The following is a 25,878-nucleotide window of genomic DNA, read 5'->3' as shown; positions in this document are numbered from 1 at the left end:
AGCAAAACATTATTTCAGCCAACTGAGGAGAAACTTCCAGATTGTAGGTTAGAGAGTAATCAAAACACGGAAAGTTGGAGTAAGGGGAAGAAAGAAAATAAAGTCCTTAGTAGGAAGGTTTGGATGTTCTCTCTGCCTTCCAGAAGAAAAAAAAAACATTATTAAGAATATAATGAACCAATAGATTTACAAAGGAAATATAAACAAAATGCCATAAAGGACAATATTTTAAAATATCAAATTATCCAGATCATTTCATTGTTTAAGATACCCTGTGTACATAAATTAATCACCTTTGGAAACTGCATTAACAGTCACATCACAATTGTATTTATAGCTAACTCACAGTTATTTGATGTATGATGTTCACTTGGAAGCTGGAAAGAATAAATCCAGCTTGCAAAGAAGCAGAACTTACTTTTAGGGTGGGGCTTAGGTCCTGAGAAAATCTAGCTCAACACATGGGTGGCAAGGAATAATACAAAAGGAGAGACTTGGGGAGGCCAACTTTGTATCATTAGTTAAGAACAGTTCTGCATTGTATATGTATCCAACATAAACACTTGGCTAAGGATGTTATTCTACTGACAGTGTTTGGTTTTCCTTATGGTCATCAGCTGGATGACTACCGCTACTTGGCTGAGAAGCACTTCATCCATAAAGAAAAGCACCATAAGTAATAATGAGTGTGAGTTTGTGTTAGTTGCAGAGCAAGAATTCAGATTCAACGAGGGATTGAATCAAACTGTTTAACCTAATTGAGCTTCTATAAATCAGGAGTGTTGTCATATTAGTAATCCCCCTAGATAAAGGCACTGCAAAGAGGCGCCGCACAAGAGTGCGAATGTATAAACACAAAATACAGGGAATCTACTGAAGCTCCTTTATTCAGCATCCTTGTACATCTCCCCTCTCTTTATAATCACTATTGCAATAAAATTATCACTTAACCACCAACATTAGTACATCTTTTTAATCATTGAGAGACTATTATAGTTTTCCTATGATTCTGTCTTCAATATCCACCTACAACCATGGAAAGGCCTGATCTTTTCATGACTATAAAATCAACAAAATATGGGGAGGGAGAAAATGTACATCCGTTGGGAACTGGGATTTAAAAATACTTACTATGAATACTGTAAAGTTATTGTTTTTAAAATGAAGCAGATCTATATGTGCTCACCTGAAGGGATCACCAAGACATATCCCATTTACATAGATTTCTCTAAAATCCGCTTCAAATATTTATCTTTGTAAATTACTTCTAATATATTCCTAAAGTCACTGTTTGTCTACTTTGATACCTCTATTCCTTTAAATTTTCCCTTCTTTCTATAGTCACTTAAGGGCAACGTGGCTCAAAACCCCCAGGAGCTTGCCTCTCAAGTTCGCAGATCCCTTCTCATCCAGGAATACCTTTTGTTGCTTCCATAGATGTATCTGGTTACCTTTTGAAATTACTTTTCTGCTGAATGGCACATTCCTGGCATACATGCCACCATTCCCCATTCCTGAACCCATGTTGACATAACTGAATGATCATATCACCCTTTTACACTGTGACTTCACCTTCAGGGTCCTTTCTCACAGAGCAGGCAGCCACCATCAGCCAGGTGAAGCAAATCTGTGTGCCATCCCTTCTGCCCAGAGCGGGTCTCTTTGTCCAATGCCACCATTCTTTAATAAGTGTAAGAAAACAAAAACTCAGACTATAGACACACCCTCATGCTTCCAAGAGATGGAGACTCATGTCTGTTTCCTTAAAAATCTTGTTTCTGCCTTTCTATTTCACTCATCACTTTGATAAATAAATGTAAAGATACATATAAACATCCTATAATATATAAATGTATATTTAATATATTCATATATATGCAAGAGATTACTACAGACTTTTTACATTTTAGGGTTCACTTATTTTGCAATTGATTGCTGTGCTTGCAATGTGTTTCTGAGCTTGTCAACTTTCCTTGCAAAGTATTTCAAGTTACAGGAAGGAAAAGGTGTTTAAAATTGTTAATAGGATTTGCAGCACAAGGAAATTAGAAATTCTTCTGCCCAACTGTCTGATATTCAAAATGAGGAAACTGAGGCTGAGCAAGGCTAAGTGAGTGCCCAAAGTACTACAGGTAGTAAGAAGCGAAGCCAGGAGAGAAAATCAGGCTTTCTGTTTCCTTGTTCAAGTTGATCTTTCATTCCAGTAATTAAAACTGGTGTGCAGTAATGAGGCAAAAGCAGCTTCGTCAAATCAGCTTTTTTCTCCAACTTCCTATGGTATTGTGGGTCAGTTGGCCTCACGAATTTCCACACAATTCTATATGTCAGTGAAGTAGATTATTTAGACATTCTCTTCTGTATATATTATTTGGATTATGTAGAAATTACCCGTAAGAAACCAAGACTTTTCAACACGAACCTCATGACTTCCACATTCTATTTTTGATACCTTAACCTAAAGTAATTTCACACTCTCATAAAACCTTTGAAAATGGAGCATCCACAGATGATATTTTGCACTTACCAAATTCCTTTTTCAAAAAAAAACCCTCTAAATGTTACATTATATTGTTGTATTTGCAAATTATATCCTCCAGTCATCCTCTGTAATTTTTTTTCAAAGAAAGTAAAACACAGAAGATAGGAAGAACATAGGGAGAAATGACACAGAAAAAGCCTCAACATCTAACAAACATGAATGTCTGTTGACAGCGTTGTTCTGACTGCAGACAGAAAAATATTGGGGAGTACCTCACTTCTGTTCAGACAGTCCCTTTTGGGTGAGAAAAAGCTTAATCTGTCAGCCAAACATAAAACAAAAACTATTTGTAATAAGAAGTTACCGAATGCCCAAACTTTTTTACGACAAATGAAATAGGAGGAAAGCTGAAGGTAACATATCACCTAAATGCAAAGAGTTTGCAATCTAATTGAGAGAGTAAAACATATGTGAATGAAATAACTTAGTGATAAAAATAAAACATGTCAACAACAATGTAATACAATCTGAATGTTTAAATGCCAAGAAAGCAAATAAGCAAGTGATCAGAATATGATTCTAAAAGTCTTCCTAGTAGAGACATGCTTAAATATGTTTTTGAGTAGCATGATTGGCATAAATGTGTCAATAAAAATAGTAGTAATGTAAGTGCAAAACAACTCAAATGTGTGTGGCCATAAGGATACATGAGCAGGTAAATTGACCTCTAAGCCCTGAATGGATGCTATCTGCTTTATCATTTTTTAACTTTTTTTTTGTTAATAGATTTTTCAAACCAGATTTAGGTTTAAAAAACTAATCAGAATCACCACTGGGGCCTGTCAGGGGGTGGGGAGAAAGGGGAGGAAGAGCATTAGGACAAATACCTAATGCATGCAGGGCTTAAAACCTAGATGATGGGTTGATAGGTGCAGCAAACCACCATGGCACATGTATACCTATGTAACAAACCTGCACGCTCAGCACGTGTATTCATGTATCCCAGAACTTAAAAAAAAAAAAAAAAAAAAAAAAAAAGATCAGAGACTTCCCATATACCTCCTCTGCACCCACCACATACACACAATTTCTCCTATCATTAAAATCTTGTGTTGGTGTGGTATATTTGTTGTAACTTATGAGCCAATATTGAGACATTAATTAAAGTCCATAGTTTACATTAGGCTTCACTCTTTACACTGTACATTCTATGGATTTTGACCAATGTATAATGACACGTAACCACCATTATAGTGTCAGAGAATAGTTTTTTACTACCCTAAAAATCTCCTGTGTTCCACCTTTTCATTCCTCCCTCCCTCCCCAAAACCTCTGCAACCACTGTTCTTTTTCTGTCTCCAAAGTTTTGCCTTTTCCAGGACGTCAGGTGCTTGGAATCATACAGTATACAGCGTTTTTAGATTGGCCTCTTTCACCTGGCGATATGCATTTAAGATTCTTCTTGTTCTTTTATGGTTTGATAGCTTATTTCTTTTTATTGCTAAACTATATTCCGTTGTATGGATATACCACAGCTGTTTATCCATTCATTATCCATTCATTTATCAGAGGACATCTAGAATCTTTAACTTAAAAACAAAAATTTTAAAACTTAAGTTTTTAACCAACATATTTCTCAGGTAGAAAATATGGTTCTCAGAACACATATACTTTTTACCTTGAGACTTCCTTGTCTGAGGCAATACGTTGTGATTTTTTGCAACACAATACTAAACTATCATTTCTGTTCTTAAACTTGAATCAAAGTCCACTTCACCTTCTTGCTTCTGTTCTTAGGCAACATGAGAGCAATTAATTTTAGAATATAGAACAAAAAGATGAGAATTACACAATTAAGTTGTGAATTTTCAAATGAATGTGGTTACTATCAAACATCTACTAGAGGTCATGTCTTTCTTTTCTCTGCAACTACAACACTATGTTGTCTTCACAATGAATCAGAATACAATTCCAAATTTGAAATTATGCCTTTTTCTCTCTTCTTTGGTTACACTGTTAATTATGTCCAAAAAGCAATTCTATGACCTTTTCAAAAGTGACATCCTAAGCTGTTGTTGATTCTCTAAGTGGAAACAAATGTCACCTGGCCCACCTATGTCTTTGTTTTTGATGTCAAATAACATTGATAACTAAATCACTCTAATATACGGGGAAAGAAAAGCTGCCCTGCCATTTGAAGGGAATTTGCAATGAAATTTTACTTGGCCCCATGATTATGTATACCTACTGGTTTTAAGACAGCACACAGGAGGCTTTGCCAAGAAAATTTTAAAGTTCAAGCAGAAAAAATAATCACAATATCTTTCAGTCATTTGCTGCGTGTATTTGTTTCCTTAAGATGCACAGCTAAATGCTCTCTACACACAGATATCACTTGGTAGGCGGAGTATATCTTATTACTGGGTTATTTTCCAGTACATTTGGCATAGTTAAGGTAAAGTGTATTAACTTTCTCTCAAAATAAAGATGAAAACAGAGTTGTAGCGGCCGTGAATGCTTCAGCCATTGTCAGGAAGTTAAAAACTGACAGGAGGCCCAAATAATCAACTCAGCCTGCTGCATATACCATAGTTTTCCCCTGGGATATCTGGTCTAATCCAACAATGTATCTGACTGGCATGAATGTAGAATTACTTTCAATAAAGATTTTATTTCAAGCTTGGATGATTTCCCCCAAAACATCTTGTCACTAAGGCAAAGTATATCATAGAATATCTGATTTTTTTTTCCCCCTACAAGTCAGCTTTTGAGAGGGGGAAAAAAATACACATTACAACTCAAGTACTCAACTCAGGTCAATTCACTGTAAAAAATCACATTTTAACATATCTACACTGATTAAAGATTTGCTGTGTTAAAGAAGTCAGGGTGCTGTCAAAGAGAGCTTACCCTAAAGTCTGGAAATGTAAAAAATAAGTACCACACTTGCTCCACTCCAGTCTGCATTCTGCCTGCAGTGGCCTCCAATCGAAGGGCAGGCAGGACAGATGAGTCCACCAGCTAACACCCGGCTCCGAGAATATTTGTCTTTTTGCAAGTAAGGAACATTTAAAGGTCACATCTTCCAATAAGTATGAAATTGTTTCCAGGCTATATGAGAAATATGAATGGCCTGGTCATGATCACACGAAAATGATCTTCATTTCTCTATGCATCCTTCTCTCTCTCTTTATTCCATTCTCTTCCTTCATGATGCCACATTAAGTCAGCATGTTCAAGATAGGGGAACTGTAGGTAACAGTTCATTACTCTATTTTGAATTCCCTTAAACGTTTCATTTAGTACTTGCGTACATTATTTCAGCCTTGGTGTCACATTGTTTAATTTATGCTTGGTTCATATAATCTTAAAAATAGCTTGTGTTACCTACAGAGTTTCACCCCTTACTAAAAGCACACAAATAATATGATTTAGTGCTAATGGGATAGGAGTAATTATTTTAACATTTAATAATCATAACACATTATATTTATATGTTTTAAATTCAAAATCCCTTTTATCTCTATTATTATATTTTATGATTAACATACAATGTTACAATAAGTATGTACACGAAAGAGCACTCAGCATGGATAATAGTAGATAAAACTCTAGAGAGGCATGGAAAGGGCTAGAGTTGAGTCCCTGGTTCTTTGACTTTATTAGCACTGTGTAACCTTTGGACAGATCATTAACCAAGAAGTCCCTAACCCTGGCTGCACACCAGGCTCATCTGTGAAGCTTTTTAGAAACTCTGAGTCCCGGGTCTCAACCCTGAACTACCAAATCAGAATCTCTGTGCAATTCCTTTCCTTTATTAAAAGCCTGAGCCAGAGTGGAAAACCAGTGAGTTCTAATCTCCCTTTCCGTGTTTATAAAACAATTGACAGAAAGAAATGTAATCACATATAATAAAAATTAATGTTTCTGGCTGGGCGTGGTGGCTCACACCTATGATCCCAGCACTTTGGAAGGCCTAGGTAGGCAGATCACCTGAGGTCAGGAGTTCGAGACCAGCCTGGCCAACATGGTGAAACCCCATCTCTATTAAAAATTCAAAGAATTAGTGGGGCATGATGGCGCATGCCTATAATCCCAGCCACTCAGGAGGCTAAGGCAAGAGAACTGCTTGAACCAGGGAGGCAGAGGTTGCAGTGAGCCAGGACAGTGTCATTGCACTCCAGCACAGGCAGCAAGAACGTAAATCAGTCTCAAGAAAAAAAAAAAAAATGTTTCTCTAGCTTGCAAAGGGTTTTCACATACATTTTTAAATTTAATCTTCAAAACAACCTATGAGATCAGTTTTGCCATTAACTTCACTTTCTAAATGAAGAATCTGAGGCTCAGAGAAATGGTAGGGCCCATCTAAGATCACAGTCAGTACCTATAGAACTAGCACTTAAGATTTTGAGCTTCCAGATCAAGAGCAATGGTTCTTTCCCTCCAGGTAGAAGAGACTCACATGCAGAGCTTTTAAAATGTACCCAGGCCTAACTGCAAGCCATTTGCAACAGATTTTATGTGGATGGGTCCCAGAGGTTAATATGGTTTTGAATGTTCCACAGATGATATTAATATGCAGTCTGAATAGAGAATTTCTGCCCTAGAATGATCAGAACAAGTTTGGAAAATATAAAGTACTATACAGATATAGCGTGATGATTTTATCTCAGTTTTGCTGATAATTAAGCATGAATTCAAAGGGGGAGGGAAATGATGCGTGAACACAAGGCTGTTCAGATCTAGGCTCCACATTAGATGTCAGGTCTTCCCTTTCATGAACCAGCTCTATTTCTATTGGAACTTCTCTGACTCCCCAGAGCTCATGGTTGCTGTCACACGTTAGATTTAACATGGCGCCAGTTACCTATTAACACCAACAGAAGTAAAGATGGAGCAGCATGGGGTAGAAAGAGAAGTCAAACTATGACATTAGGCCGGACAAAGCCTGGCTACCCACAGAAGGTCTGGGGCATCCAGGGCCCATCACAGTTGTCTCCGGGAGAATGAAGATGGCTTGGCCTTGATACACTCACTGTGATCAGTCATTGGCCGTGGGCTGTCTCCAAGAGTCCCCTGGGGTGAGGTGGCTCTCTTCAGCTGAGGCAAACCCTGCAGGGGCTGACAGCTGAAGCTGCCTGCGGACTTGACACTTGGAAACTGGGCAACAAGTCTTTCCTCAAAGAGAGACCTGGGTAGCACATCAAGGGTCCAGCACAGTCCACCCTTTGTGGTGCTCGGAGTGTGTTCTTCATGTTCATTTGAGAAGCAGCTCCCCCAGGACTCTCAGGGAGAGAGGAGATCTTTGAAGGGGAAGCTTTAGAAGGATGAACTACAAGCTCTGCAGCTACAGCTGGACCTGAGCCCAGCTCATTGTCTCCATCCTCCACTCTCTATTCGAGACTCCCCTCATCCTCAACAATGGCCTCTGCTGGTCGTGGTGGCTGCCCTAATGTAATGTCCCAGACCCTCATCCATGGGAGATCCAAGCTCCTGTATACCATGTCTTCTCAGACAAGAATTTCTGCCCTGTTAATGCCCCATCACAACTGGGCAACAGAGAACTTGGAAGCCCTATGTGGATCATCTGGGTGCCACTCTGTCCCCCTGGTGTAACAGCAACCTTGCCTCCGCCCTTTGATCACAGTTAATTATACCTGCCTAGATGGTGACTCTTTGCCTTGACTGCTGGTGCCTGGACCCAAGAAGCTTCACGTGGCAAGAAAGCAACAGTAGCTTAGAAGACAGTGATTTGATATATCATTCAAATACAATGATATACAGAGAATAGCATCCTTCCTGACTGCCCATTTATTTTGTTCCAGAGGATGCTATGTTCTAGCGACCATCTCATAATTCTGTGAGTCGGGCCCCTTTGGCTGCCCCTCAGCCCTGCCACTTGTTATTAAAATTGCATCTACCTGGCTTCTAGTAATTAAGCCCCACCAGCTGGCATTACCAGTGTCTCAGCATCCCCATTACAATCAGTGAGCCTAGTTCTGTAATGGACTCTCCTATAGTCAACCCTCATTTACAGAGTAAAGGCCCCTATAATCACATACAACTTTTCTGTAGAATATCAACGATGCTTAGCAACAGCTCTTCAATTCATTGACCTTGGAGTTACTATCCACAACCTCCCACTATTATTTCTAAATGCCTCATACTTTACACCAGCTAGTCTCCTCCACAGATCTAATGTCCTAATTCACCACCAGGGTGAGTTTTCACAATTGGGCTGCCACCTTGTGCCAGGACCCGCCTGCATTCCACCTGCCACCATCGATGGACTCCTCATTGCCAGTCAGACTGCGAGTGACCCAGCTCCAAATCTCCATCTTATTGCTGGCTTTCTGGGACCACTCATAGAGCTAATAATCATGGGTTCAGTTCTCCAGAAGGAGCCCCTGAAACAGAGTTTGGCATCCAGGGCATTGTTAAAGGTTAACCCCTGTGGAAGGAAGGAGGTGGCAACAGGATTGGGCAGAGGAATAAGCTGAACTGAAGTGCAGACCCAAGAAAGCTTCAGCCAGACCCACAGGAAGCTCTGGGGCACATAGAGCCTGTCAAAGTCGTCCCACAGTGGGCAGAAATAGTCCAGGCTTTATACTGACTGACTGAGTAGGGGCCAGAGCAGTGGCTCACACCTGTAATCCCAGCACTTCAGGAGGCTGAGGCAGGAAGATCACCTGAGGCCAGGAGTTCGAGACCAGCCTGGGAAACATAGTGAGACCCCCATCTCTACAAAACAAAAAAATTTTTTTTAATTAGCCGGGCATGGTGGCACACACCTGTAGTCCTAGCTACTCAGCAGGTCGAGGCGGGAAGATCGCTTGACCCAAGGAGTTAGAGGTTACAATGAGCTATGATTGTGCCACTGCACTCTAGCCTGGGCGACAGAATAAGCTCGTCTCTTAAATACATACATAACATAAAATATATGTTGACAGATCAGTCAGTGTCCTTGAGCAAGGAGGCTTATTGCAATTGAGGCAAACCGTGAAGAAGATAGCTGGCAGCCATCAGCTATCCCTGCAGCTATGCAGGTAGTCCTTCCTTGAAAGGAGATCTAAGTGGCCCATCTCTGCAAGCAAAGCAGCCACCATAATTATCAAATTGACAAATGTACGAATGGCCCCTTAGCAGACTAAGAGCCTTCTGTTATAAAGCTTAATATAATGCTTGATAGTGGTCCCTAAAAGATGAGGCATTTCATGTAGAAATTCTTAGAACAGGTGATCACAGTTCTACGTACCGGACGATAGAATCATGAGTTAGCCCAGCATCCGTATTTACAGGGACATATGCAGAAACTGGCACAATCCATTCCTTCAACGTAGTACAGATGATAAATTTATATGTGTAAATGCAAAATAAATTATTTTCTATCTTTGAGCAAAGTATTACATACATTTTGAAAGGGTTTATATTTCTGCAGATGCATCGAGCATTTTACCAAAAATAAAATTATATGGTCAAATTTTAGATGGCCAAAAAAATGGCATCATTATCTTTAGCTTCAATCCAACCATAGTATAAAACAGATAAAAATTACTCTCTATTCTAAATTCCTCTCACCAGTTTTGTTCAAATTAGGTACATGTTTGGAAACTCATTGTCAGATAATATATGGGAAGGAAAGACACACTGAACAATTACAGGCCCTTAAGTTCTCAAACAGTTGCGCTTTTTATTTTTGCCTTCATCTTCTTGTCCTCTCATACATTACACCAACTAGTCTCCTCCACAGATCTAATGTCCTAATCCACCATCAGGGTGAAATTTAGGTGTGCAGGAAATGTAATTATTGTGCCAACATTAAAATTAATTTATTTTTCAGGCCCTATTCTTCTAAATGACTTGAATTTGGTCAGTTAAGACTGTCTTCCAGATTTTTTCTGGTGATGTTGTTAGTTCTGGAGGGCTAGATAAAGCCGAAGCATTTGGTGGAAGGGCAGAAAGGATATCCATTAATACAGCGTTTCAACAAATACTTGTTGAGTACTTAATACCATGAGCGAAATACTAATCTTAGTCTATGGATACAGCACTAAGCAAAAACAGATAAAGTCCTTGTGCTTACGGCATTTATATTCTGCTGGAGAAAGATAATAAAGCAGATTAGCAGCAGAGAAAGTGTCTAGCTTTTCCCACCTCTGCAGGCTGGTCTTCATTCCCTTTTCATTTGCAGTCATCATCCCCAACTTCCAATCCCAGGTCTGGATCTCAGTCACTCTTCACAGAGTACTCTGTGAGCTATCTTTGGCCACCCTGCCTAGATATACAAAGCAGCAATTTCTACTTAACTGCTCCTGATATACTAGGTGTAGGCAGCTCTGGAATCCTGCCATACTACTAGGTCTTCCCCAAAGAGAAGAATACAGATCTGTCTGATTCTCAGGATCCTCAAGCCTTCTAACAGCCTGCACTCCCAGGGAACGGGATTAGCAAGAACCAGGGCCTGGGCCACTTACATGGGACCTCATCAAAGTCTCACCTTTCCTAGACCCTCCCTCCCCAAGTCCAGAAAAATCTTTCTCTAGCCTGGCAGCAAAGCAGCCTGGCTCTTTATCTACCTTCCAATCTACTGATCATGCCATCCATATTTTGGCTGCAGCTCTGAGGCCTTTGGCACTTAGGCTTTTGAAACTCAAAAACACAGTCCTTTGCAACTCAACTGCCTTGCCTTGCAAAAATTAAAAGCACTTCTGCTTTTCTGCATCACCCCTGAACTGAGGGCACAGTGTTGCTGACTGAACCTTGGGGAAAGACCCAATGTACAAGGAAGGGTAGAAAAGAAGGCTCAGTCACTATCTACTATCTCATCTTATCTCCAGATGATACTTTGACTTTCCCAGAATGCTCACTCTTTCATCATTAATCCGGCAGCCCAAACCACACTTCAAAGATTGTTCAACCTTCCATCCAATACAGGAATCTCAAACATCCTGCCTGAATACTTCTCTTGATGGGGAACTCATAGCCTTTTTTTTGGTATAAAATATTTAATATCTTTAATAGGTGCTCCCAATGCTTTGCCAGCATATATGGGGGCGGGGGAGATCTACACCAAATATCAATAGTGGTAATATCTAAGTAGTAGAATTATGAGGGATTCTTATTGTATCTTTGTCTGCATTTTCTAAATTTTCTGTAGTATATGTAAATGCATTACTGTTTGGAAGCAGTCTTTTCTATTTTTACAACATTAATTCTTCATACAAAGGTAAAATCCATCTCTGGGCCAATTCCAGTAACTGGATTACAAGAGGAAAGTTTATTCTTTCTTTCACATCATGGCTTTTTGCATTGAGTCATCATGACTTCCCTAAATATTCTTTCCCCCCCACTAACCAAACACCTTCAGTTCCTGCGCTCTTCCGTTTAGAAGCCACTCTCTGGGCACATTCACCTTGGTGCTCACTAGTTTTACTCTGTCCCTCTTAAAGTCACTGCAGAAAGTGTCTAAAACTGGCCAGGTGTGGTGGCTCACACCTGTAATCCCAGCACTTTGGAGGGCCAGGCAGATTACCTGAGGTAGGGAGTTTGAGATCAGCCTGACCAACGTGGTGAAACCCTGTCTAAAAATACAAAAATTAGCTGGGTGTGGTAGCGGGTGCCTATAATCCCAGCTACTTGGGAGGCTGAGGCAGGAGAATTACTTGAAACCGGGAGGCGGAGGTTGCAGCGAGCTGAGATCTTGCCACTGCACTCCAGCCTGGGTAACAGAGTGAGACTCCATCTCAAAAAAAAAACTCTAAAACTTATTTTTCCTCAGAAAGTAAGATTAAGCGCATACAAATTGAATGATGATACCCAAATTGCAACTGATTCTCCTTTGACTATTTTTCAGTCATTTAAACAAGGAGACAATTTTCAAGGAAACTGCTAAAGATTTTATGTAGGTGCCCTTAATGAAAAGTAAAGTGGCTCTTCTCTTCACCTATATAAAAAGGAAAAACAAAAGAGAAGTTGAGGAATACTTTGCATACTGAAAATATTCCTTTTATGTTTATCTAACGTCACAAGGCAAATATTTAAGTACTATATACTCCACTAATAACTTATAATTAGGTGCATTATTCTGCTTGGCTTAATTAATGCTGATCCATGCACAACACTCAAAGTTCTGTCTAAAATATTACTAGCACATACTAGTTTTTAAATAGCTATATTGGACAAATTCAGGTAGAAAATAATGACAGTCTTATAATTTTTTTATTTCTTAAAGTACTCCCAACATAATATATTTGCTAGCCTTTCTCCCCTAAATGCAGAGCGATGCCTTCCCAGGATGTTGATATTATCAGTGGTTATTGGTGTATCAGCAGAGCTCAGGGAATAAAAATTAAGAATTCTTTTACTGCTGAGACAGTTAAATGCAAATGGCTAAAACCATTTTAAAAGCATGAGGAAAAACACCTAAAAAAAAAAAATAACTGAAATAATCATTGTGCTAATAGGGCATTTCCATTTACAATGAGATATGAATGCTTTCAGAAGTTTTTAAATCTGTGTGAATATGGAAAAAAGGTAATACATGTTAATTTGGTTTTTCTTCCATCTGAACACCCTTCTTATCTGTGCAGATATATCCTTGGATGTGAATTAGGTGATTAAAAAATCAAAATATGTCACCCAAGACTTCTTGTTGACTCTGACTCACTTTTTTCCCAAGTCTTCCTCAGGTCTCAGGCCTCTCCATTAAGAAGTCTCTTGATGTCAAACTCAAAATTCTTGGATCTTAGCTACTTGCAGAAAATACATTTATATCACAGAGTAATAAAGATCTGCATCTTAATCTAGGCTCTGCCACTTACTGCCTGTGTGGCTTGGATCAAATTTTCAGTCTTTCTCAGGGTCATTTTGTTCATCTGAAAAAGTTCACCTGAAAATTTTCTCTTACGTCTAAACAAAAGAAAAAAAAATGGGAAGAGAAATATCCCAATATACAGTAAAGTTACAGTGATTTAAACAGCAGAGTACTGAATCAAAATACACACAGAGGCCGGGCACAGTGGCTCACGCCTGTAATCCCGGCACTGTGGGAGGCTAAGATGGGCAGATCACTTTAGATCAGGAGTTTGAGACCAGCCTGGCCAATATAGGGAAACCCCGTCGCTACTAAAAATACAAAAAATTAGCCAGGCATGGTAACGCGTGACTGTAATCCCAGCTACTTGGGAGGCTGAGGCATGAGAGTCGCTTCAACTTGGCAGGTGGAGATTTCATTGAGCCGAGACAATGCGACTACATTCCAGCCTGGGTGACAGAGTGAGGCTCTGTCTCAAAAAGAAAATATATGTATATAAACACATACATACATACATACATAGAGATTATCAGCACAGTACCGTATACCAGGGTGTGGGGCTGACTGCAGGCAATCTGCACAAAAAAGGCAGTACCACAAATCAATGGAGAGTGGTGGTTTATTCAACAAATGTCATAGGGAAAATCAGCTGGTTTCCAGAAAAAAAGTAAATTCAGAGTACCATCAAATTTCACACAACAAAAATATTTACAATGAATTAGATGATATGCTTTTAAAATCTAAAATCATTTTTAAAAACAAGACTTTGATAATAGTTATCTGATCTCTTTAAATGGTTGGATTTTATAGTAATAAAAACAAAGATAAAATCCAAAAGAAATAGTACTAGATATCACTACATAAGAACTTAAGTAAATAAAATTAAGAAACACAAGAATTGGGAGAATGTATGTGCCACAAAAGTAATGAAAAGTTACTCTTAAGACATAAAGAAACTTAGAAATCTACATATGCAAGGATTTTACTGTGGCATTGTCTGTAATAGCAAAGAATTAGAAGAAGCAACCTAAAAACCAACCAGCAGAGAAATGGTTAGATAAATTAAGGTATTTCCATACTATGAAATATAACAACTTTTTTAAAAGAATGAGGTATTTTTATATGTACTGACTCGGAAACATGCCCGTGATATATAGTTAAGGGGGGAAAAGCAAATTATAGCACATTATGTATTTTTTATTTCATCTTTTCTAAAAAGGAAAAAAATTATTTATATATAATTGTGTGTGTGTATATATATAAATATATATAAAACAGGTAGATGGATAGATGAGTAGAAAAACATCCAGAAGGAACACCCATCTGTTAATTATAGTTATGAAGAAATTTGACTAGGAAACAGGGGAGGTTTTTACTTTTTACTTTTCAAGACTTCTGATTAGTACTTTTTTTTTTCCCAAAAGACCATGTATTAGTTTTGCTGTACAAAATAAAATGGGTTAAACAAACAAACATAAAAGTATACACTCTAAATAGGAAAGAGGGCAGGAGATATTCACAGGAGAGGAAACACACATGACTGCTTGTTTGCTTTATTAACTTCTTCCCCATTTCCTAAATTAAAAGAATCCTAAGTTCAAAGAATGACAGACTATTTTTCATGTATGGCAGTTATTTTTAAAAAGAATAATACCAAATTATAATACTGCTAACAGGACTAATAGGCCCTCCCACATGTTATGTTTTAAGGAAAAAAGAGCCATAACTTGATAATCTGGTGCTGGTTCTCAAGATGTGGTTCCCAACCAGACCAGCAGTACTGTTACCACTTGGGAACTTGACAGGAATGCTGTTTATCAAGCCTCTCCCCAGACTTGCTGAATCAGAAATCTGGAGGTGGAGCCCAGCAACCTGCCTTTTAATACCTTCCAAATTATCTTCATGAAGGGTAAAGTTTGAGAACCACGGATCGAATTGTTACATTTCTATTATTTTACACTAAGGCAGGGGTCTTCATCTGCAGCATTATTGCCATTTGGGGCTAGATAATTCTTTGTCATCAGAGCTGCCTGTGCATTACAAAATGTTTAGCAGGATCCTTTGCCTCTACCCATTAGACACTAGTAGCAATTTCCCACCCCACCTGCTCATGACAATCAAAACTGTCTCCAGATATTGCCAAATCTCTCATAGGTGGAGGGGTGGGGCTTGGGACAGGGTACAATATTGCTCCTAAATGGGAAACCACTGCCTAAAAAAATACTCCAAAATGTGGAGGAAGAGTACATGGGAAGGTTTTATTTCTTTATCTCACTTATACCACGAAAGCATAGGGCACAATTCATTCTCTTCCATATAAGGTAATGATGAAGTGATATATATTCCATATATAAGTCATAGGAATTATTCCTGTTAGAAGTGAAAAATGCCAGATACAGAATTATATAAAGTGCATTTTCTCAAAGTTGTATGTAGATACATTATACAAACATTTCTATCATCTCTAAATGCTAACAGTGTCATTCTCCTGCTCGAACCCAAAGAAATGATTTCCATCACCCTTAGAAATAAGTCCCAGATTTTTACCATGACCCCTAAGTCCCTCCGCAGCATTTCCTACCTCTTTCCCTTTGCTCCCTGGCCTCCAGCCAGACTGTGCTCTGCATTCCTCACCACCAGGGTATTGTACCTACCATTCCCCACCCAGAACACTTTTTCCCCTGATATGTGCACCTCGACAGGACTCTGCTCAAATCTCCCTTCCTTAGAGAGGGCTTCCCTGAGCACTCCGTCTAATACACGTAGCACTTCTTACCACCCTCTGCTCATTAGTATTACCTGGGGGCTATTCAAAAATGAAGGCAGCCTGGCCTTGCCCAATATTCAATAAAAGAGAATCTCTGGGAATGGATTCCAGGCCATCAGGGTTTTTTTAAAGTTCCCTAGGGTCAGTGGAAGAACCATTACTTCTCTTTTTCTTAGCTTTTCTTGAAGCATTTCAGGGCCTGAAGTCACATTGTATATTGCTTAGTGTATGGTTTGTTGTCTGTTTTCCCCACTAGATTGTAAGCTTCATCTGAGCAGGGATTTTGTCTGTTTTACTCATTGCACTATCCCTAATATCCAGAATAGTGTCAAACACATAGTAAGTACGCAATAGATTTTTATGAACTAATAAATGGTTACATCGAGTTCCCAGTGTTTATTATACTCTTCTAAACTTTTCAAATTTTCTCTAATAGAATGCGTTTATCATCGAAAAACGAAATTAAAGCTGATTTTAAAATCTGCCTTTAAAATTTGTGATATATTTGAAGCACAGTGATTAGCACATAGAAGGTATTAATAGTAACAAACAGTAACTACTGTAAATGTTTCTTTTTGGTATTATCTACTATGTCAGGGTTTTGGTTCTGATATTCCATTTTATCTGTGGTTGTTATCACCTTACAGAACATATATTCCAATAAGAAATAAATTATAAATTGAAGCCTGTGGGCCATTCATTTTTTTACTTTTTAGTTCTCACATCTTATTAAATATTCTAAATATTGCTTTAGAGATACTTTAGAATATCACTGTAATGCCCAATCAATAAAAATATGAAACAAGTGAATAATTGAAAATGTTTCAATCTTCTGCATTGAAATTCCTGCAGAGGTTCAATAAATGCAAATAATCTGGCCATGTTAGCTATCAAAATTCAACTGCCATATAACCCTCCTTTGCTATAATGTACTTAAAAATTATATACACCTAACTTTAAAGCTAATTTTTTGCTTTTATTCAAAAGCAAAAATGTCAGAATATAGCAATAATCCCTATTTAGGATGATAGTTGTTTTGGAAAATAAGAATGACATGATGTTTAGATATAAAATTGAAGACTTTTCAATTTGTTTAAGCTAATGGATATGTAAACTGGCATATAAAAAATGGCTGAATTATCTTTGAGTGACCACCTCGAAACACACTAATGTTAAATGCAAAAACACTTGTGAATGCTCCCCTGCTTTTCCAGTACTTGAGAATGTTTCTGGCATACAACTATAACTTTAAAGAAGAAGGTGGAATTTCTGCTAAGTCCTCAATCTTATAAAAAGGCCAGTGTAGATAGCAGTACAGTTTGTGCAAATTGAGGGTAGGCAAGCATATGGTTAGCATAGATCCCCCCCAAAATAGTTATAGCACATAGGAAACATAAGTTGAGCATATTGAAAATTTATTCTATTTTTAACAGCCTCTCTTTAGTTAAGTGGTCAAAGTCACAATTAACATTTCACATGCAGTGGCTGAGCTATATTTTGCAAGCCAGGTGTGACCTGATGGCAGGAATACATTTACCACCACACTCTCCTTACTCCGTAAAACTATCCTAAAGTTATGTGTGTTGGAAAATCATGGCATTCCACAGATAGAGAGGGGAACATTTCTAATACACCTTCATAACTGGAGAGTTGTCCTCCAGGCAATTATGTGACTTTCAACACACTTTGCAAGTCACTATAGTAACAGCAAAGCACAAACTTAAAAGAAAGTTCACATCCATAAATCTGTTTGGAGCTGAACTATTATTAAAGGCTTTGGTCTTCTTAATTCAGCATTAATTTTTAGTTATATATTAAAGTTTTCTTTCAGTTCGAGTCATTTGGCTGTGATTTTATGTGACTAAGAAATTTCTTTGAATTAGCAATTCAGCTCATTTTGGGAAAAACTTACCCAGCATAAGGCTTTTTTGAGAGGATTTCTTTTCCGGGGGTCCAACATCTGTAGCACTGGATTATAAATTGTTTCTAAAATAAACTTAAGTTGATGGATCATTGCTCTTCCCATTTGGGCCTGACAAAAGGTAGCACTCACATTTCCTTTTTTTAATGCTGTAAACTGTGTATCACTTTTCAGCTCCTGTTAGAAAAATGAATTCTTACTCATTCTAAGATTTTATAAACTTGAATTTTACTTAGTGGTATAAGAAATGCTTTTACTAGGAATACATACAAAGTGCTATTTCATGAACAAATTCATAAAATCATATTTTTGTCAGGCTATTTAAAACTAAGCAGTATAAATAAATAGCCTTTTTCAAGAATTGCAGTTTGGGGCCTTTTTTTCTGTTAGTTAAGCATTCAGAGGCACTAAACTTTGAGCTCTTCATGTTGCTTAGAATCAGGTATCTTTGCTATGATTTCTTGGGAGTAAATTAATGATGAGTCAACATACATCAAGAGGAATTCCCAAATATTGACATAAGGTCTAAATATTTTTGGGCCTCCTTGCCCACTATCATGCTCATGTCTCAACCATGTGTTTTCCTTACCTTTCTCATTCAGATTAGTTCTTTTGCCTTTTGGCCTTTGTTTTGTCATAAAAGGGGAGTTTCTTTCATTTCTTTGCTAAAAACAGGTTAAATGGTAGCTCAAACTTTACAACACAGTCAAGGAATTTAAGGGCCTAATGAAACCTAAGCCCTACCAGAGGGGTGGAACTAGCCGGAATGACCAGAATCTGACTTCTGAGTTAGCTGCTACAGAGCTGTGAAGCCAGGGTGGCATAGGAGGATAAAATTCCTAACATTTTCAGACTTGTATATGGTAGGTCCTTAGCAAAACACACGAGAGCAGCATTTCTTCATATACACTCTTCAGTGTTACTCAAAAAAGAGAATCTATGTACAAGATTCAAGTAATTTAGGGAGAACACAAGTTAAAGATTGGCAAGGATTTTTTTTTCCTGCAGGACTTTTCAGAGCCTTTATTATGCTTTTATGCATTGTGAATATCCAAGAAGAAAAAGTGGCACTCAATTTTCTCCAAAACTTTTACTTTGGAATGCCATTTTCGTGAAGCATATCAGAGAAATGGTGTTTTACAGAACCCACTTTATTGAAAGATATTGCCAAATCCATGGTAAAAATGTATATGGTTTCTGAATCAGATCCACCCCTCCAACAATACAACTCAACTAAAGCTCAAGCTACTTGAAGTACACCTGACTGTTTTTGAGAGTTTTCCATCTAAGATAAGATACTAAATTGAATTATATTATTCCATGAAAGCCTTTTATTTCTTCCAGCAGCCTATATTTCTTTTCTACATATGTTTTACTAGTTGAAACCTTCAGAAATAATCTCTAGCTGGTCCCCACAGTAGGAGTGAAATTATGGTTTCTATTGATATGAGGTTAAAAAAAATAGAGAGGTAATAATTAGATGTAAAAAGAGAGATATATAATAATATAATTTTGCAGGATAGTATTCTAACTGTATATTTGAAATTGTGGTTGATTTCCTCTGTAATCCTAAATCAACCACTTAACTATTTAGGAGTCCAGCATGGTAGGGAATACGTAAGCTTCCATTTGAATCATGACATTTATAACAGCATTAATACATTTTCCCAGACATTCTCAGTTTGGGGGCCTTCTTTGCTGGAAATGTCTATCCCCACATAATTTAAACTTTAATATGAGAATGTATTAGTCAACATGAATTATATAGTTCAGTATTTGATGACTTCTACCCCAAATTGATCTTTACCTTCACCTTTTCTAACCTAAAGACAGTGATTTCTTCACACATGAACTACTGTTTGGTTGATATTTGGAAAATAAATTGCATATATATTAATAATAAATTGCATATATATATTAATAAATTGCATATATATATTAATAAATTGCATATATATAAATAATTGCATATATATGCAAATTGCATATATCTGTATATGTATGTGTATGTATATGTATGTGTATGTATATGTATATATGTAAATATATTTATATACATATAAATTTTATGTATATATTTATATAGATTACATATATACACATACATACATATTTTGAAATAGTAAATAAGCCAGATAGCCTGTGTTCTATATAATACTATATCTAACTTTCTTTCTTAATGACTCTTAATTTTTTTTAAAGTTACTACAAGTAACTTGATTTTCCTAACTCAGGAAAAAAATTTCAAGCTGCTGAAAAAATTTAACCTGCAATAATGCAAATATAACAGGAATACAAAACTATGTGTTATTTTTTAAATTTATTTTAAAAATGTATTTTTTAAATGAGATTATTTAAAATGTGCATAAGTTTTATTAAAAGCAAATGGAAAACGTGCAGGGAAATGGACATAAAGGATACAGGTTTGAGGCAGAATGAATATTTTATATTTACACATGCATAAAAGCACAAAATGAACATTTTTCCACAGGAAATTTAGGTAATTTGCATTCGCAGAAATTCATTACAGGAGTCCCCCACGGTGGCCCAGTGGCTGAGAAGCCTTCTCCCAAGGGAGACTCAGACATGCAGGCACATGGCTTTACCCAAGGAGGTACTCAGACACGCAGCTCTAGCCTCCAACTCTTCCTTCTATAACTGTATCTTCAATCGTCTACTTTTACATAATCTCTTTCCCCTTTCAAACTTCCTTGGTTCACTCCCCCACATTTGGCCCTATTCTGGTTTCCAAGACCAGGCCTTTTGCTGAGCAGGGAAAATAAAAAGAATGCTGCAGAAATAGTAAATAGTCCAGCCCCGTTTCAGTTTTCTTGCTCTCCCTTCAATGCCTGAGTCCCCTTTGAGAGCTGAGTTACCCCTCCACCCACCCAAGCTCCTCCAAAGCTATAGACCCCTTCCAGCTTCCACTCCCATAGCCTCAGACTATCCCTCCACTAATGAGCTCTTTCATCTCCCTTGATTTTTAGCCTCACCTTTGTGGGTCTCAGTTTTGGCTCCCAGATACCTTAATCTCACTGTCTCTGCACCAACTAAAACTATAGCCATAATTAAATAGGCAACTGTATCTTCAATCCTGTCAATTTTTACATCATCCTTTTGCCCTTTCAGATTTCCTGGACTCCAAGTCCTAATGTTCTACTACCCTGTTGGCCAAGATGCCCCATTCACCTTTGTACCTTCAATACAGTCTTGCTTTTGCTTCTACCTTCTCCATGGCCCATGACCTCTGAGCCCTGTTCTCTGCTAGATAAATCTTATCAATTTAGACATTTGCTACCAATGGGTAAAGTTATTAAAACAACTTTTACCTAATAAGTACTCAATTGATTATTTATGTTATCTATCTCCATATTTGCCTCTAAAATATGTGTGTGTGTCTGTGTGTGTGTGTGTGTGGTAAAATTAATGAAGGAGTTCGCATCATAAAAAGGTATTAATTTAAAACCAAATTGGGAAAAACCTGCATTGCGTGTATTGTGAGTCTTACTATTGGCTTTTATAATAGGCATATCTGGGAGAGGCTCAGGAGAGATCTTAAACTGAGGTAGATGGGCATGCTAAAGAGAAGCAAAGGTCCATTCCACTTGCCCTCTACAGACAGGAGGATGCTTAATTCACTCAATAGGACTTTGGCAAATGAAATAACAAAGTGGTATAGCTTCTTATGTTCCAAAAGAAACTTTAAATTTGAAGTCTCAGATAACTCACACTCTAAAAATATGAGGATCCCTTCCAGAAATGTAGCCATGCCAACAGTGCTCACAGGTACAAATGCTATCTGCTTAAAGCAGAAGAAAAGGGAAAATGGGAAGCAGAATATCCTGAATATTCAGTCTAAATTTGAGTCATTTTGGCCACAAGAAATCTACTATCACCAGGCTGTCCATTACAATTCTAAGAGTAAAAAATGAAAATTCAGACCTTCTTACGATGGATCGTATAGTCAGGTGGAAGGTGGCAAAGTGAAAAGCCGGCCCAGTTACCAGGGCCAGGAGTCATTACAGACACTGACAGTGATGCTTCCACAGGTACTGGACCCAGACTGCCTGGGCAGTCTGGGTCAGTGTCAGCTTGTGTGACACTGGCTGTCACACCACTCTATGCCTCAGTCTTCTCATTTGTTGAACAAGCTTAATAGAAGCTACTTCATGGGCTTGTTATGATGATGAAATGAGACAATAAAATTGCTTAGAACAGTAGTTGATTATTAATATTGGTCAGGTCAAATATGCTTTGCTGGCCACAGTATGTGCCATGAGCTTGCTTGGTGGTGGGCAAGTACCAGGCAGTACACACATGGCTTAGGCCCTGCTCAAACTCTTTCAAGAGATGGACGGCATGGCCTCTTGGTCACAAAAGTGGTTCTTCAGAGATTCAGGTTTGTGAAGGGAAAAAAAAAAATGCAGCTTCCCCCTTATCTGTGGTTTCACTTTCCATGGTTTCAGTTATCCAAAGTCAACCACAGTCTGAAAGTATGAAATGGAAAATTCAAGAAATATGCAATTAATAAGTGGCACAGCATTCTGAGTAGCATGATGAGTTCTCCCTCCCAGGACGTAACTCCTCCCTTTGTCCAGAGTCTCCAAGCTGTCTCCTCTGGTGCCATTATTCAGAGAGTAGCCTTCCCAGTTATCAGATCAATGTTGTGGCATCACAGTGCTTGTGTTTGAGGATTCCTTATTTTACTTCACAATGGCCCCCAACGTGCAAGAGTAGGTGATGCTGGCAGTTCACACATGCCAAAGAGAAGCCGTAACGTGCTTCCATTCAGTGGAAAGGTGGAAGGTCTCAACTTAATAAGGAAAGAATAAAAACTGTATGCTGAGGTTGCTATGATTTATGTTAAGAATGAATCTTCCATCTGTGAAATTGTCAAGTAGGAAAAATAAATTTGTGCAAGTTTTGCTGTTGCGCCTCGGACTGCAAAAGTTATAGCCGCAGTGCATGATGAGTGCTGAGTTAAGATGGAAAAGGCATTACATCTGCGGATGGAAGAGAAACATGTTCCAATAGATGGCAATCTGGTTCGGTACTATCCAAGGTCTCAGGCATCCACTGGCAGCAGGATGGGGTTCCTGGAGCATATCCCCCGAAGATAAGCAGGGACTACTGTAATACCAGTCTTTCTGCCACCTGTAATTCAGAGATATGTAGGCCCACTTAGGCCAAACAAAGAGAGGCCTCTAAAGTCCAACCACCTCAACAATGTTCCACACTGAGCTCTGAAGCCAGAGACCCCACTGTCCTGTAAAAAAGTGTTCCTTTGCTTTGCTTTATTTTCTACACTCTTATTTCCCTTGGGTTTGGATGTCTGGTAGAATGAAGAGTTTGATATTTCTTAGCACTCTTTCTTTCCATATGCTTTCCTTATTTCCTTATCACTAAAACCCCACTCTTCTGAATTTTAATATAAAATCAAGTAGGCTTCAGCTGTCAGAATAGCATTACTTTTTTAATTATCAGTTTCTAGGATGGGGCTTTATTTTCTTTTTAGGAGTCCTGTGTTGGAACAGGCAAGTCATTACCATTAATAAAACCAAATCCTAGTGTTTCATTGGTATTCCAGCTCTCCATAGGGTCCTCACACAAGCAAATACATATTTGATTCCAATGGGGCTCTTTTCCTGTGCAAATGCTACCGGATTCTGCATTTTATTGTGGCATTAAGCTAAATTGGCTGTCCAAATGAATGGAGACACTTAGAATTTTACCATATACCAAACTGTCTCAGAGCTTATCTCCTCTACAAAACATATTCCAGTTAGCATTTGCCAGGAATACTTTACTCAACACTAATCATGAAAAACTTAATTTTTTTCAGCCTACTAATTGTGCAGACATTGTTCTGGTTATTTCATTTGGGTTCTTATATATATATATATTTTTTTTTTTTTGCATGCCTCTCACCTGTTTCCTCAATTGTCTCTAAGCATTTTAAAGGCTGAATCTTGTTAATTTCACAGTCATTTTTGCTGTTTAATATATTTACTCATTCATTTCACAAATATTTGTTGAGTACCCACAATGCTCAGCTATTATGGGGGTAAAAAGTTGGACAAGGCAATGTATCCTTTCCCCAAAACTCATAGGTTCTACTTCCATACAGTAAAGTATGTAGGGTAGAAGATTAAATAATGTTATAATGCAGTTACTTTTCCTGAATGAGAAACCTTTTTTAATCACTCCAAAGTAGCCACAACTTCACTTCAAACTCCAGTGAAATTATTTTTTCTCCCTCTCTCTCTCCACAGGATAGTGGCCAAAGCCTCCAAGAACCTCATGTCCACGCAAAGCTTGGGGATTGTATTTGGACCTACCCTTCTGCGAGCTGAAAATGAAACAGGAAACATGGCGATCCACATGGTCTACCAGAACCAGATAGCTGAGCTCATGCTGAGCGAGTACAGTAAGATCTTCGGCTCAGAGGAAGACTGACAGACAAGACAAGCTACTGAATACGTTCACATCTGTCTTGATGCCTAATATTTTTACATTTCTGTAAACATATTTCTGAAATATTTTTTGCCTTTCAAGTGACAGATGCCTCATTTTGTGAAAACTTAATGATGATTTTGTGTTTAAGTTCCAAACATTTGAATAAAATAATTGACAATATTTGCCTCTATGTGTTCTACATTAACCCCTTTGGTGCTATGCCTTCTAGCACTTCTAGGAGCACATCATGCATGCCTCATGCTATTAAATAATATGCAAAGACTAGCACATATTCAAAAAATGGCCTTACTGCTGCTCCAGGGAATTGGGTGTGTGGTTGTGTATGTAGAGATGTGAGTGAGTGTGGTTGGGAGTAGGGGTGCATGTGCACACATGTGCTTTCCCAAGATCCAGGCTGCCTTAAGCATGACTCCATACTGTTACTTGGACACGGATAGAACACAAAGAGGTAGGAAGGCAGAAGCCATTAATTTGTAAATAGAACGAAGGAGATCAGGTTCACAACCAAAACAGATATCTTTCATCTTTCCAGAACATTTTTGTATATATAAATATAGTCCAGCTATTTTCAATGCTATACAGTGAAATTTATAAATATAACATGTTGAATGGCAATTTTTCTCAAGAAAAATGAGAGTTCAAAGCATTTGCCATTGAATTTTTTTATAAATACAAATGTGGTCCCATAAACACACTATCTTATAAATTAGAAGCAAAATTAGTGCCCTGCAATTTTGATCTTTATATTACACAGGAATTGCATGACTGCTCATTTTTAATGCTAACATCCATTTTGAATCTTCAACAAACTGTATATCTTCCTTTTCCCTGGCTATGTCATTTTATGTAGAATTTTTATTATGCTTCTGAGGATGCTTTATTGGTGAATTACATTAAATCCATCTAGAAAGAACTTTTTTTAAAGCCTTTTTTTTCATATGCCCTAAGGATTACTTGACTAGACTTAGATTGCTTTATCCATTTGAAGGTTAGTTTCAGTTGTCATGGATAAACAAAAGGGTAACTGTCTAGAATATATCAAACATTGTTTTATTTTGAAAAGTATGTTCTAGTTGAACACATCTCATACTGGTTTTATGAAAGTATTCTGCTGATAAAATTGTAGACTTAGTTTGACAGCTTTTTAATCAAATTCAAACGGAATAAATAAAACTAATCCAGTGTGATAAAGAGTAAGTCTAGTTATCGATTTGTTCATAAAATGAAAAATAAAGCATGTAAATAAAACGGGTGAAGCACAGATCCAGAGCAAACACTTAGGGCAATAATGAGCTCCGCGGCATAGGCTGTCTGTCTAGATGGGGTATTCAGGAGACGGGGAGAGTCTGCTCAAGAGATAGCCAGATGTGCAGGCAGCTCCAACATCCATGGAGCTGCCTGAGGAAGCAGAGGACTCCCTT

General features: G+C 37.9%; 1 protein-coding gene across 1 annotated transcript in view; it reads left to right on the top strand.

The window, feature by feature from the left end:
- Positions 1–25,589, top strand: part of ARHGAP15 (Rho GTPase activating protein 15) — a 639,510-nt gene extending 613,921 nt beyond the window's left edge. Inside the window, exon 14 of the mRNA XM_003822828.5 lies at positions 24,253–25,589. Coding sequence (XP_003822876.1) covers positions 24,253–24,436 — 184 coding nt within the window. The 3' untranslated portion in view covers positions 24,437–25,589. The remainder of the gene's footprint in view (positions 1–24,252) is intronic.
- Positions 25,590–25,878: the final 289 nt, after the last annotated feature.

The sequence above is a fragment of the Pan paniscus genome, chromosome 13 (assembly GCF_029289425.2).
Source record: "Pan paniscus chromosome 13, NHGRI_mPanPan1-v2.0_pri, whole genome shotgun sequence".
In the NCBI taxonomy this organism is placed as follows: domain Eukaryota; kingdom Metazoa; phylum Chordata; class Mammalia; order Primates; family Hominidae; genus Pan; species Pan paniscus.
Note: the sequence above shows the minus strand (reverse complement) of the source record. Positions and strands in the feature narration are given on the sequence as shown.